The 14,847-nt window shown below is 37.5% G+C and overlaps 1 protein-coding gene across 7 annotated transcripts in view; it reads right to left on the reverse strand.

Annotated features, from left to right (window-relative positions):
- Window positions 1-6,271: 6,271 nt before the first annotated feature.
- LOC127450490 (histone acetyltransferase KAT2A-like) overlaps window positions 6,272-14,847 on the reverse strand; it is a 34,180-nt gene continuing 25,604 nt past the window's right edge. For 4 of the 7 annotated variants that reach the window (XM_051714655.1, XM_051714651.1, XM_051714656.1 and 1 more), the window contains 7 exons: window positions 10,227-10,337; window positions 9,988-10,131; window positions 9,383-9,497; window positions 9,228-9,291; window positions 9,006-9,072; window positions 8,820-8,904; window positions 6,272-8,363 (listed from right to left, as the gene is read on the reverse strand). In XM_051714655.1, the coding sequence (XP_051570615.1) occupies window positions 8,170-8,363; window positions 8,820-8,904; window positions 9,006-9,072; window positions 9,228-9,291; window positions 9,383-9,497; window positions 9,988-10,131; window positions 10,227-10,337 (780 nt within the window). In that variant the 3' untranslated portion in view covers window positions 6,272-8,169. The remainder of the gene's footprint in view (window positions 8,364-8,819; window positions 8,905-9,005; window positions 9,073-9,227; window positions 9,292-9,382; window positions 9,498-9,987; window positions 10,132-10,226; window positions 10,338-14,847) is intronic. The other 3 variants (XM_051714652.1, XM_051714653.1, XM_051714654.1) reach the window with 3 other exon arrangements.

Here is a 14,847-nt window from a genome sequence, read left to right on the forward strand (position 1 = left end):
TGCTGTGCGGAAAACGAAACCAAAAACAGAGAAAGGGCCCAGCAAGAGGAGATTAATGACATACTACAATAGATGGACCAAATTCAATGACAGCAGCTGTCTATACTGTGTTATTATCACAAATGATTTTACTAATATTTTGGTGTTTTAATAGGAGTGATGTTTAACATCTGAATAAGAGGAGTTTGATTTTCGAAATTTGTATCAGGTCTTTTCTTTGTTCCATTGCAGAGCACTGTGGACAGATGAAACAGAATTTGACTTGTAGGTTGCAGAGAGGGAGAGCAACTTATGTAAACGCTGCACTTTGTGCTGGAATAAGAGAACAAATAAAGCTGAGGAGAGACCTTGGTGGGGCCCCAGTTTGCAAAGTCAGTGATGTTTGGAAATCAAAACTGAAGAGATTTCTTTTCTTTGTCATTTGCAAGTTATCCTGCACTGAACAAAATATATTTTGTGGTGAAGTAAACATAGCAGAAAAGAATAAGTACTTTCTACATTGAATAAGTTAAAGCCTGAACTTGAAAATATTAAGTAAATTCTGCATTCGTACACAATTCAAACATGTAAAAATGAATGCTCTAGCTCAGGGGTTGAGAACATTTTTTCACTAAGGAGACAATTTTTTAATTTTTGGTTGATGCATTTTTTTCAAAAGAGTCACAGCACAAATGAATAATTTACTATTTTCAAAAACAACATTTTTCAATAAAATCAAATGTTTATTATGCCCACAGACTACTCAAAAACACAAAAACAAACAAATATGCAACAATTAAAATTAACATGTTGCAATATAGAACTGAGTACACGTGTTACTTCATTTTACAATAGTTACAAATTTTACTTCCCTTTCAGGCTGGGCGATATGTAAAAAATATTTTAATGATAATCACCTTTAAAATATCGCGATATCTGATTATATGGTCAACCCCCCTGCCAAGGGTCAGTGAATATTTTTGCTTTAAAAATTAATTTATTGAAAACAAAAGACATTTCTAAATTCAAATGGCACTTTAAACGAAATGAAAAAAGCAATTAAAATAACAAAGTGATTAAAAAATCTTATTTAACCACCTCCCCATATCCAAACATTTACCATCTCCAACGGCCCCATTTGCCATCACGCAAGCATCCGTCAACGACAACAGGTGGAAAATTACTAATAACCTACAAATTAAGAACTAAAGTCAAGTATAAATGTAAAGATAATTATAATAATAATCATAATAAATAAGCATAATAAATTCCCTTGTGTTTGTAAAAGGGGTAAAAAAAAAACAACTATTTGTTGGATTCCAGTAGAAGGCCCCTTGAAGGTCTCTGCGTTGTTCTAATTTTTTCTGAGCGCTGAAGCAATTATTATTAATTTACACTTTACATAATTTAAAAATTGATTCTGTTATTCATTTTATCTGACTCCAATTTTATATTAATCTGACTCCAATTTAAGTTGACCTCTAATTTAGATTACAGCTCTAATTAACTTCTGATCATTCTTTTAATTTGATCTTTTTAAGTTATTGATTACTCTGAATCATCTTAATTTTCATTTGTCCTTTCGATCAATACTTGAATGTCACTTAGAGTCTCACACCGGCCGTTATTTCAATTACGAGGATCTCACGTCACAAGCGAGCCAGTTCAGTTCATAGTCAGAGGTTGTATGGTAATCTAAATATCATCTGATTTGGCTTCTCTCATAATCAGATGATACCATCGCTTAGACATGTACATACAACTTGCTATGACGGACGATAAGCAGTGACTGAAGTCTTACATGAATTCTCCTATCATTAAGCTTCAGTAATGGTCTTATCATGGTCTCTTACTTGCGGTAACAAACAGTATCTTAACACAATCTACCGGTCACAAATGATTTCGGAAGAATTCAGAATAAATCAAATAATAACAATTTATTTGCCAAGTAGGATATAAAACATTGTTACAAGAATTCAATCAAACCTAATTTCACATATGATCAGAATAAACAAACATTATATAAGTCAGAGAAACATACTTGGCAAATAGAAATACATACAGCGACAGTATGGGAGATCTGAATACAGAATCCCCAAGCTTCTTGCCAACTTTTCTTAAATACCCAGACAGAATAAACATTGTGTACCAAATGGTATTATCCTTTGAACAATGAGAATTTGAGGGTGAATGTGTTCTTGACTTCCTGGGGTTTAACCTTGTTAACATACAGGAGATCATTTAAATTGTAGGTCAAGGAGGGGATAGACCTCTAGAATTATGCCGTATTTGGCAAAGAACTTATAACTTTGTTACCATTAGTTTTATCAACATGGGAAATTGACCATTATACCAGTCGCACAGAGACCTCTTAAATGATCAAACACATACAGTTGCATTCTTTGTTTTCATGGTATTTGTTATATTTTTACATATAAATCTTGTGTCTTTGTGTTGGTCCTGAGCTGTTGAAGGGGAGCAGGGGGAGAGACAAGAGGGGACAGCAAGGTGATTTGCAATTTATCACACTGTGGTGATATTCAGGTGAAGATTTCAGCTTTTGTGAGAGAGTTCTATGACTTTGATTCTCGCAGAGTTCTTTGTCTTTTACTGGAAATGGCGCCTTTTGGGTGTAGACATCCTGGTGTCAGCCTTACATGTTTCCAAAAAATGCTGCCATATGTGTGTTCTTATCGAATGTGTTTGTATTGTGTTTTGGTAATATAGTTAATTCTGCCTGTATAAAATAAAATAGAATTCAATTTTAGGTTCAAGGTGAATGTGTCTTGTATTATATATGATTTAATCACTTTCATCTTTATTTCTTTAATACAAAGATATATATTACTGAACTTGCAGAGTTGCATTCACAGAAATAAAGCGAAACTCGCAGTACCTCACGAGATGATCGGAGATCATTTGCAGCATTCTCATAGACTACATTATTCTTGCAAACAGTTTCCAGAAGAATGAAACGGAGAAAAAGGAGTGATAACTCTTTACATGCGCTTGTTTCACTAGACAGGCTCGTGCTGCACACCTCTGAACAAACAGCGAATCAGACACGAGCATTGACGGATTTTCTTTTGTCTGTTCTTAAAAATAAAATAAAGTGTGTTTCTTCAAGTGCATGTCTTTGTGACTAACAGCATTTCTTGTCATGTGTCACTCCGAGACGTCTTACAGGTAACCCACCTTTTGTGGGTAGATGAGCAAAATTACTTGCTCATGAAATACATTTCGACAAAGGAGCTCGTGAACTGGATTGAGCCTCGTCGCATTTGGAGTGTGGCAGGTGCTATTTCACACCCTGGGCGCACATAAAAAATAACGAACTTTCATAAAATCGCTCATAGAAAATGCTCTTAACTGCAAAGATCAATAGTTATAGGGAAAGGAGGCTCAGAACTCTATGAATGTGCGTGTCTTGGAGAAGCACTTTCATTGCACTCAGACGTGCATCGGCTGATTTTCTATCCTCTGTTCTTCAAAATATTATCACACGTTTCACCAAATGCGCATCTTTGTGTGTAATTTCTTGTAATATATCACTCCGAGAAGTCTTACAGGTCGCCCTCCACAGTGGCTGGTACATCAGCAAAATAGTCAAAATGTTCATTTCAAACCTTGTTCACCAGGAGTAGGCTGTACGATTCAGGAGAAAGGAAATCAAAACAGTGTCATTGATTTCAAGCTTTGCAGTCGCACCCACACTTTCTGCAGGAAAATTATCTCTAGAAAGTTTTAAACGATCATGTGTTGGTGAATGGTGAGACACCCGGCGAGCCACTTGATTTTTAACAAAGAGCCACTTGTTCCCGACCCCTACTCTAGCTTATAAGTAAATATTATTTATGATTGTTTATCATTACAATGCATCATCATGTATCAATCCTAAAGTAAAAAACCTTGTCATATTTATTCCCTAATTTGAGTTAATTTCACTTTAAATAAAATAAGTACATTTTACGTAACTTTTCGAAGCTGGTGTGCCCAGCATGCACCAGGGCTTGAATAATTAATGAACTTGCTTGGTTTCATTGTTTGTAAGTTGATTTACACCATTTTTATTGTTGACTTTGTTGTTACGTTTGGTAACTTCTTGTTTTACAAAGTTTGAGGTCTACTCAAAATTATCTGTTATAAATTATGTTGGTTGTTACCGTCATTGTGTTTTGTGCACCAAGTGTTGAGGTCTGTGTGCTCTGCTCTGCAATCTGTTTCTATCACCAGCAATGTAAGGTAATGTTGTCCAATAGACTGCATAGCATGCAATAAGCCTTCTCTGTAAGCCATGTGGTACATGATTAAGTGTTTATAAGGAAGGTTCAAAATTTGAACTGTTCTAATAAAATATTCATTTAAATTTGACTAAGTTTAAGTACCATGTACATCAGATTTGTAAGGAAAGTTACTGCATTAACTGAAATGTTTAAGTTGAATTTACTCTCTCACTCAATATTATGTCATGAAGTTGATTTTATTTATTTTTATTTTATACCTTAAAATTTAATTAGAAAAACTATGTGCAAAAACTTGTGAAATAAAAATTAAGTTAATCTCACTGGTCAGTGTGTTCAGGCTTGTCAAAACAAACGTATTACTATAGACTGTCGGAGTTGGTGCTCTGGGTATTGACATTGGAATGTTAGAATTATTGAAAATGAATATTGTCCAGGGGCCAGGGTAGCTCAGCGAGTATTGACGCTGACTACCACTTCTGGAGTCGCAAGTTTGAATCCAGGGTGTGCTGAATGACTCCAGCCAGGTCTCCTAAGCAACCAAATTGGCCCGGTTGCTAGGGAGGGTAGAGTCACATGGGGTAACCTCCTCGTGGTCGTGATTAGTGGTTCTCGCTCTCAATGGGGTGTGTGGTAAATTTTGTGTGGATCGCGGAGAGTAGCATGAGCCTCCACATGCTGCGAGTCTCCGCGGTGTCATGTACAATGAGCCTCGTGATAAGATGCGCAGATTGACGATATCAGAAGCGGAGGCAACTGAGACTTGTCCTCCACCACCCGGATTGAGATGAGTAACCATGCCACCATGAGGACCTACCAAGTAGTAGGAATTGGGTGTTCCAAATTGAGAGAAAAGGGGATAAAAAAAAAAATTAAAAAAAAGAATATTGTCCTATTATCAGTAGCTCTTTGCACACCCTAAAAGAAAAAAAACATTTGACACCTGGACTGGTATTTTTGACCCTCTAAATCTTTTGTCGCAAGTTTATATTGCACAATTGCGACTTTATATCTTGCAGTTGGGAGAAAAAATAAAAATGGTGAAATACTGTATAAAGTATATAATTTTTTGTATTTTATTCACTGGTGGGATTAAGGAACCATAGCTTTGATCTTTTATTTAAAAAAAAACAGTTTAAATCATGTGGTCTATATCCTAAAAGCCTTAACATTGATCTTTTACAGAAACTCCTGTTATTGTATCTCACAGTGGCTTATTGGGTAAAAAATACAACCCCAATTCCAAAAAAGTTGGGACAGTATGAAAAATGCTAATAAAAACAAAAAGGAGTGATTTGTAAGTTATATTCACCCTTTGCTATATTGAAAGCACTACAACTAAACATGATATGATGTTTTACCTTATGACTTTGTTTTTTTTGAAAATTTACAGTAATTTCAAATCAGCAACACACTCCAAAAAACTGAAACATCACCATTTCTTCTAATAACACTTATTAAGCATTTAGGCACTGAAGACACAAGTTTGTTAAGTTTAAAAAGTTGAATTTTCCCCCATTCATCCATAATGCAGGTCTTCAGCTGCACAATTGTACAGGGTCTTTGTTGCCATATTGTGCGCTTCATAATGCACCACACATTCTCAATTGGAGATGGTCAGAACTTCAGGCATGCCAATCTAGCACCCGCACTCTCTGCTTATTCGGCCAGTATGTGGTTTGAAGTTGTCCTGCTGAAAATTCCGGGACGTCCCTGGAAAAGATGGTGCTGGATGGCAGTGTATATACTGCTCCAGTATTTGTACATATCTGTCTGCATTAATGATGTCTTCACAGATGTGCGAGTTACCCATGCCATGGGCACTGACACACCCCTGGCCCATACAGACATGCCAATGCTGCACACTCGTTCTCTCTCTCTCTTCTCTGGCATGTTCAGCTGTTTTAAGGCGTCTCTCCGCTATCACTGTGATGATAAACAGCTGTTAGAAATCATGCCAACCAGCTTGACGAGCCACACCACTCCCTCTTTCCCGCTAACAGACACACGACCACGCCCCCATCACCATAAGGTAATAACACAAATAGTAATATTAGAAATTTACAATATTTTATTTTACAATGTTAAATATTTTAAAAAGTTTGCTATATTTACAATGCTAAATAAGGCAGAAACACATCATCAAAAGCCCTGAAAAGCATCCATTCAACAATTTTCATAATCAGGTTGATATTACATTTTTTGCAATATTGAAATTTTAAAGTAATCTAAATCCTTAGTAGCATTACAGATTTTTATTGTAATTCTGCTAATCAATCCATCACAATTCTATCATCTCTATAGTATTTGCATCACTCTGACTGGACTGTTCAAATCTGCATCACTGCTCAACACAGCCAAGAAAGCTTCCATAATTTGTTTTTATTTCCAAACAAACATAATTATAGTATATAGAACCGTTGCAATTTACATGCATCTTCCAAAATGTAACCACAGCCAACCCCTCACTAGCACACCCATCCTCTTCATGAGAGGTGTCATCAGCATTCTACAGTATAAAACGAGATTGAAACCTGATAAAACAATAACATTGCAGCAGTTTCTCAAAATTGTGATTCAAGTATATGCCCATTAATAGAGATAGAAAAACAAACCAACAGAACACCTGTCCTGTCCAGCCACCTCTATGTGAACAGTAAACTTGGAGAACATGCAGTATCATAGAAAACGTGCACATTTGGATATAATGGTTTATGTTACTGTACATTTTTTAGGTAGTAGCAGATACTGTATTTTAATGACACTTCAGTTATTATGAGTAATTAAAATTTGTAGTTCTGAAGTTTGGAGTTTTTCTCCATTATGCCTGAGAAAGTATTTGCATTTACGACCTAACTGGAAATAGCATGAAGTTTGAAGTGTTGCTGGTCCCAACTGTGTGGTACACTGGTTTCGAAAACTGTAATAATTTCCAAAATAACCTTGGCAAATTCAGAACCACAGAATACATTACTGAATGACTGCACCTGAGGTCATGACACGCTGAAAGCCTTTAAAGAAGACAAAGATAAACACTTCATCAAGGGCATTAACAAACAGCTAATATGACAGTGACAGATGGATTTCCCCCCCCCAAAAAACTGTCTATTGTCACTTGAAATTATCTGTCACGTATGAGCTGAATAATTGGAGATAGTTTCAGTCATTTCTCCAATGAAAGCCACTAAAGTCAATTCTGAAGAAAGAAAAAAAAAAGAAAAAAAAAAAACACAACTCAAAAAAGGTAAAAATCAATGACATTTTTTCCACATTTTCAGACTGATACTGATAAAGTCAGTGAATAGGCACATCCTTTATATCATAATTGGCTGTATATCATATGATATACAGGATGATATACAGTATCATAATTGGTACTGATAAAGTCAGTGTATAGGCACATACTGTATATCATTAATGGCTGTTTCAAACAAACAGCTTTGGCAAAGAATGGTGGCATCACAGTGACGTCAATTAGACGTCATCACTAGAGGCCAAACATTGTCCGGCTTTGGCTGCAGCATTTCTGGTCAGGGAAGTTTCTCAGAATAAGACCTTATATTATGTGATCAAATGTTTGTGTATACAGAGCAGATGCCAACAATGGTTCACATGAATCATTCGTTTTGTGGAGAAGAGTCAGAAATAAGAACAGAACTGGTTACAGTCATTTATATCTAAACTAACACCCACATCAAACAGTCTTTCAGTTTCCATTTTCCCTTAATGCACAGCCACCGCAATCAAATACACACTAATATAACCTTGTGTTTTACAACTATGCTGTATAATGGAGCAAATATTTGAAACAAAGAAACTGAAAGCAGCACATTTAAACAGGTTTAGATGTGCACACTCAAAATGTTACGTCTGAACAAATCTGTGTTTGTTTGAGTCATGACATTCTCTACAGTATCTAACTGGTCCCTTATTATAGGCTGGATGCACATCACTTGTCAATGAGTCCGGCCTCTTTCAGTTTGAAGTAGAAAAATTTCTCCAGTGTGTTGGCACACTTGCAGTACTCGCTGTCTGGTGGGTTATACTCCCTGCAATTTGTGATCACTCTCTGCAGGTCAGCGATGAACAGTTTTTTTGTGACGTAATACCGATTCTTCAGACGCTCCGTCATCGTTTTCAAGTCTGAACAGGGGAGAGAAAGGGAAATTAGTTTAAATGGATGCAAGTGAATGGTGTTAAAACTGCATACAATTTTACTTATAACAGCTGGCAGTGTAGCCCACAACAAACTCTTGGAATGGGAATCGTAAGAAATGAAACAATCCTGGTTCTGGTTCCGTTTTCACATTCTATAATTTTATAAAATGCTTTTAGTACTTGAAGAAGAGTATTTTAGTAAAGTGTCCACATCAGGGGATGAATGCAAATGTTCAAGAACCATTAGTAGAACCGAACATAATGAAAAACAGCATTCGAGTTTTTTTTTTTTTTTAAATGAAACTAGTTATGAATAAGAACCAGTTCTCGGTTTCCAACCCTTACAAAGTCTATCACTTGCAAGAATTAACTTATTCAATAGCTGCTGTTCAGAATAATTACAATAAAATTACCACATATGCAAATTATATGAGAACCCACCAATGGGAAAGCGGATGACCTCATAATAGTCCGGGGCTTCAGATTTCTTCACTGGCTCCATGAAAGGCCAGGCATCTGGATGTGTCTGTTAAACACAGAAACGCAGATTAGAAGATGGCGAGAGTACAAGCAGAATATTCGTTAAGCGTTTAAGTTAATGTGCATGTGTGACAACAGGCCTCTTACTTTAATCTGTGCCAGTAGATTCTTTAGCATGTTGTGCAGCAGATCTGGATCCTTCAGCTCTTTACTGCTAGACAGATTGATACACACATACACAAATTCATAACACTATGATACACTGCATGTTTTCACTGTAAAATAATTGGTGAGATGCAGTAACAATCTAACGGACATACACACATGCATTATGATTTCAGAATAAATATCCATAAATATTCCTCTGACCTTTTCTCCTTAGCACTGGGTTTCCAACCTGTCTCTCCTAAATAAAAAAAGGAGGGAGAGAGAGCTTGTGTGAAAGAGAAGAGAGAGATTCTATTATTATCTATGAATGGATGTGTATCATACACACTATGTGACATGACTACACAAACACTTACTGATGCCTGGAATACTCTCCACAGGGATCTGTCGCACACCTTCTTTGAAGCAGGTGAGTCCAGGATACACTTTCCTGATCTGATTCTGTTTTCTCTCGATTAGCTTCTTAATGATCTACAGCACATGAGAACAGAAACAGACATAAGTCTCACTAATATGTCCAGTATTTCAAATACACCCATACAACTTGATTTATGATGTTTCATTTATATATTAATTCACTTATTTAATCCCAAACATCTTTTCAGTGAGCTAATATTTTAACAAAATGGAACATCAAATTTATCACAATTAAAAATGTTAATGCCTAGCGGTTCACAGACATACTCCAGACACACTGAGCCTTGGTGCTTAAAAAAGTTGAATCAGGCTTACATCATGTTACAATCCCATTTTCTCTCTCTCTCTCCCCAAATCATTTCCAGTCTCTATTGTCTCCATCAGTTAAAGTCTCCCTCCCCAAATCCAATATTTGCAGCACCAATCATGGACAATGTAAAACCATTAAAATATAACACCATTACATAAATACCAATACAATTTACTGTTACTACTTTCAACAGCAGGATGAAGCTAAAAGAAGCAGTGACTTTTTCATTTTCACCTCTTTCTGTCTCTTTATGATGTGAGAGAGTTCTGTGTAAGGAATTCTGGGATTGAGCTCACACTCCATCAGCGTGGCTCCCTCGTAGTCTTTGATGTAACCGAGATAACGGGCCTTCGGCACTTTAATGTCTTTGGAGAAGCCCTGCCAGAAGACAGAGTGATCAGTGGAGAAAAAGGTGATGACAGGAGAGAATGATGGAGGGGCAGAGTCTGTATAGGAGTGGGTGGAGCTCCTACCTGTTTCTTGAAGTAGCCAATCGCGTATTCATCAGCATAGGTGAGAAAGTACAGAATGCCATGTTTGATGTGGTACTCCTTAAGATGATTCATCAGGTGTGTGCCATAGCCCTAAACACAGACATATAAAATAATAAAAAGCAAACAAAGACACCAAAGTAATGTAGAAAGCAAAAATATGATCATACACAGATATACGCACCAAAAGGAACTATCCCAACACTAAAGAGTTGCCTCGTGGTAAATACAGGCAGCTAACTACAAAGGAATCATTCTAACTAAAATAGGACATCTACTGTAAAGTAATGTAATTTTGAATTTTTGATTTAAAATGCTTTGGATGCGTAGTAACGTAGTAACGGGAGCCAGCTGGTACGTGAAAGCTGTGCAATGTGTAAACCTCACTCCCCTGGCCTCAAGAGGCGCGCAAGCGACTGACACTAGGGGCTGTAGCCTTTAGCCTCCTCGTTAGCGCGCCCGCCTTCCATGACGGCTGATGCCGGTTTGAATCCTGTTCGGAGTGGGTCGAGCAGGACCGTCTGTGAATGTTTTTTTCCATGAAGGACACCTATGATGCTATGCAAACATAGGATTTGGAACGGCCTTTATGTCTGTAGTAGGAATGTGCGGAACGACTAATTTCACTGACTTTTAAACAAAGATTTCGACTAGTCGAAAAAGAAACCAACCTTCAGAAAACAAAAAAAAAAAAAAATAATAATAATTAAAAAATGAAAAAAAAAAAAAAAACTGTTTATTTAAAATACCAAATCTGACGTTAAATTCTGCTGAAAAGGGGCATTTATCTGCAACGTGCTTGCCTAGCATTATCATCACTACATTAAATACAGGACATCACACGCATTGACTGAATCAACGTTAGCAAATACAGGCATATTTATTGAAAACAACTGAATGAATAGTGTAGGACCAATAGAGTAACCTGTAAAAAACAATAGCTATAGGACAGAAAAAAAACAGGCATATGATGTAGCCTAAAATAAACCTAATGTGTTCTAAACATGACGTGCACACAGAATAAATTATAGTTTAACCCGTTAAGCAGTTGGCACCTCGTTGAAAATAGCCTTCTTAATCAGCAGATAAAAAAATGCCATTCCTTGCCTAAAACAGTCATTGTCTAAGCTACTTACTCAAAAGCAAAATAATACGTCAAAATGGTCCGGTGAAAGACGGGACTTGACTCATCTGAGGAAACTAGCCTGCTCTTAAAAAAGCCTGCTCAAAGGATACCAACGCCAGGCGAGAAGCAGACGTGAGAACGACTAGCTCTGCGCACTTTGCTAGTTTTTTAATTATTTTCATGTTATAATTCGGTGAGATACGATACACCCAGTTACATATTTGCACTTTGAGGAAAACATGGCAAAGAAGTCAAAATCCTCAGACTCGGGAGACATTAAAAGACACTTACGTGTTCAAGCTGAGGCCTCTGACGGGCCTGCGAGCCGGGGACTCGATTTGGACGGCACATTGGGAGAAGATATTCAGCGTCAACTGTCCAACATCTCGGTGATGCTGATGAAGGTTGTTGCTGATTTGGAGGATCTCGCTGTAATACGTTGATTGATTACGGCGATGGAAACAAAATTATCTGAGTTGGTCACAAGAGTCGCAGATATTGAGAAACAAATCGATTATCTGGAATCGTCGGAAATTGAATTATCCGTTAATCCGCCCGTGTCCAAAACAGAACATATTTTGGAAAAACTTGAATATTTCGAAAATATAAGCCGAAGGAATAACAAACAAATTGTTGGAATTCCTGAGCATGAAGAGGGCAGAGATATGGTGAAATTCCTGGAAGAGCTCTTCCCGAGCCTGCTCGACATAACAGGCCATAAACTGGAAATCGAGCGAGCTCACAGAGTCCCGGCTCGTAGATCTGCTGAGGGAGACAGGCAACGATCAATTCTGGCCAAATTTCTGAGATCATCCGATAAAGATCTCGTGTTGCGCCAGGTGAGGAGCAAAGGAAAACGTTCTTGGAAGAGTCACAATATTTTCTTGTTCCCGGACTTTGAGAGTTCGACTAGAGAGAAACGCGATCGGTTCAAGGACTGTAAGAAACCCTAGCATCAAAGGAAGTTCGCTTTTGCACTGATGTTTCCGGCCAAACTGAGAACAGACACCAGGGACGGCAGCAAAGTATTTAGATGGAGTGAGTAAGCCATTTGATGTTTCTTATATTAGTGGACTGACTCGCTGTTCAGTGACTCGATTCTCTGAGGAAGCTGGGCGCCATTTTTGTTTTTGCGTTGGCTCTGTCTAGCGGCTGGAGTTTGTTCTGTGGCATGACTCCTTCAAGAAACTTTTGCATTGACGGTAGATCGCTTTTACACTGAAGTTCCCAGCCAGATTGAGAATGAACACTATGGATAACCGCAAAATATCTACATGCTCACATAATGGACGTCTTTTATAAAGTTGACGGGCTGAGTCATGATGTACTTTTTTATGCAGCCTCCGAGTGAGTTTGGCTCTTGATCATCCGAGGAACTGGGATGCCTGTTTTGTTTCTTTTTGTGCTGGTTCTCTCTAGCGGCTGGAGTTTGTTTTTGTGGAGTATTTTTAAGGGACATTAGAATGATTATGTCATCTGCTGCATTCATAACAGCTGGCTCACTGAACAATTGTTTGGCTGTCCGAGGAAACTTAAAGGCTTTATATCAGCTGGAAGTTGTTTTATGGAGGAACAAACCTTCAAGACAGTTCTGTGAATGAATCTACACGTTCTTTGTGTTTATTCTGGCTGTTGGCTGGGGTCTGTTTTACAAAGTATTTTCTGTTATGTAATTTTGCCTCACAAAATTTGTGCAGAAGCACCGGACATGAGCAATCCGATGGCAAAGTTGTCGTGGGGGTTCTCGTATGCGTACATGGACCTTTTGAGTTTAGAGGGATTGACGCCAGTTGGCGCTGTCGTGCTCGGGGTTAATGCGCACGTTTTTCTTTTTTTCCTGTTTGTTTTGTTCAGGGGGAAGTTCGGGGTTTTATTGTTGCTCTAATGGGGAATGTGGTCTTTATAATCTTGTTTTTGACACACAATTTATTTTTTCTATTATATCAATATGTCAATTGTTAATATAAGTGGATTATCTCTCTCCACATAGAATGTGAATGGGTTGGGGCACCCCATAAAAAGAAGGAAGGTTATTTCTTTTCTTAAGCGTAAAAAATATGATAGTGTTTCTTCAAGAAGCGGAAAAATTTGGGAAGATATGGGGTGGCATGTTTTCTTTAGTGCTGGCTCAAGTAAGAGCAGGGGAGTCATTACATTGATAAGTAAACATCTACAATTCGAATGTCTCAAACAGATTAAAGATAAATTAGGAAGAATCATTATTGTTTTAGGAGAAATTCAGGGACAAAGGTTGATTTTGGCTAATATTTATGCACCTAATGCTGATGATCAGGACTGTTTTATAGATCTTGAAGGGATGTTGCAAGCTGCTGGCACCCTTCATGATATAATATTGGGAGGAGACTTTAATCTGTTGATGGATTCAGTCCTTGATCATAGTGAAGCAAAAGTGTGTAAGCCCCCTAGAGCAACACTGACGCTTCACAGGATGTTTAAAAATCTTGGTCTTGCAGATATTTGGAGACTTTCGAACCCATCTGGTAGGGACTATACATTTTTTTTTTCATCAGTCCATAAGATTTATTCTAGAATAGATTTTTATATATATATATATATATATATATATATATATATATATATATATATCCAAGTCCCTCATTTCATCTGTTGTTGACTGCTCAATTGGAAATATCTTGGTCTCAGATCACACCCTGGTGAGTTTAGAGGTGTTGCCACATACGGAGAAAAAGAAATCATATAGTTGGCGCCTTAATGTATCCCTTTTGCAAAATCCTGATTTCCAACAAATGTTAAAGACTGAAATCTATGTTTATATGGAGACCAACTGGTCCTAAGTATCCTCTGTGGGCATGGCTTGGGAGGCACTTAAGGCAATTCTTAGGGGTCGGATCATACAGTATGCCTCATTCACCAAAAAATCCAAAGCACGAGAACTCGTGGAGTTGGAAGAGAATATTAAAAGTGCCGAGGCAGAGCTGAAGCGCCAAATGTCGTCTGATAGCCTCAGAGAATTGACCCATTTGAAATACAGATATAATACTATTTTGTCGCGGAAAGTAGTGTTTTTGGTTATTCAGGGCAAGACAGTCATACTTTGAGTCGGGGGACAAAGCAGGGAAGCTTTTGGCTAGATCTATAAAGCAGAGAGAGTCTTTTTCTACCATTCTCTCAGTGAAATCTGCTGGTGGCGAAATATTTACCTCGGCCATTGATATTAATAATGCTTTTAAAGAATTCTATCTGGATTTTATAGTTCCACGTCTTCGTCTATTGATGAAGTTATTAAACATTTTGTGGAACCATTAGAACTCCCTAAACTAACGACTGAGCAAAAAAAGTCTCTTGATTCTGAGATAACCTTGGAGGAGCTTGACGAGATAATTAATACCCTGCCTACAGGCAAGGCTCCAGGGCCAGATGGCTTTGCCGCTGAATTTTTTAGATCTTATGCTACAGAACTGGCTCCACTTTTGTTAGAAGTTTATATGGAATCAT

This window comes from Myxocyprinus asiaticus, chromosome 13 (genome assembly GCF_019703515.2).
Source record: "Myxocyprinus asiaticus isolate MX2 ecotype Aquarium Trade chromosome 13, UBuf_Myxa_2, whole genome shotgun sequence".
NCBI classification, from domain to species: domain Eukaryota; kingdom Metazoa; phylum Chordata; class Actinopteri; order Cypriniformes; family Catostomidae; genus Myxocyprinus; species Myxocyprinus asiaticus.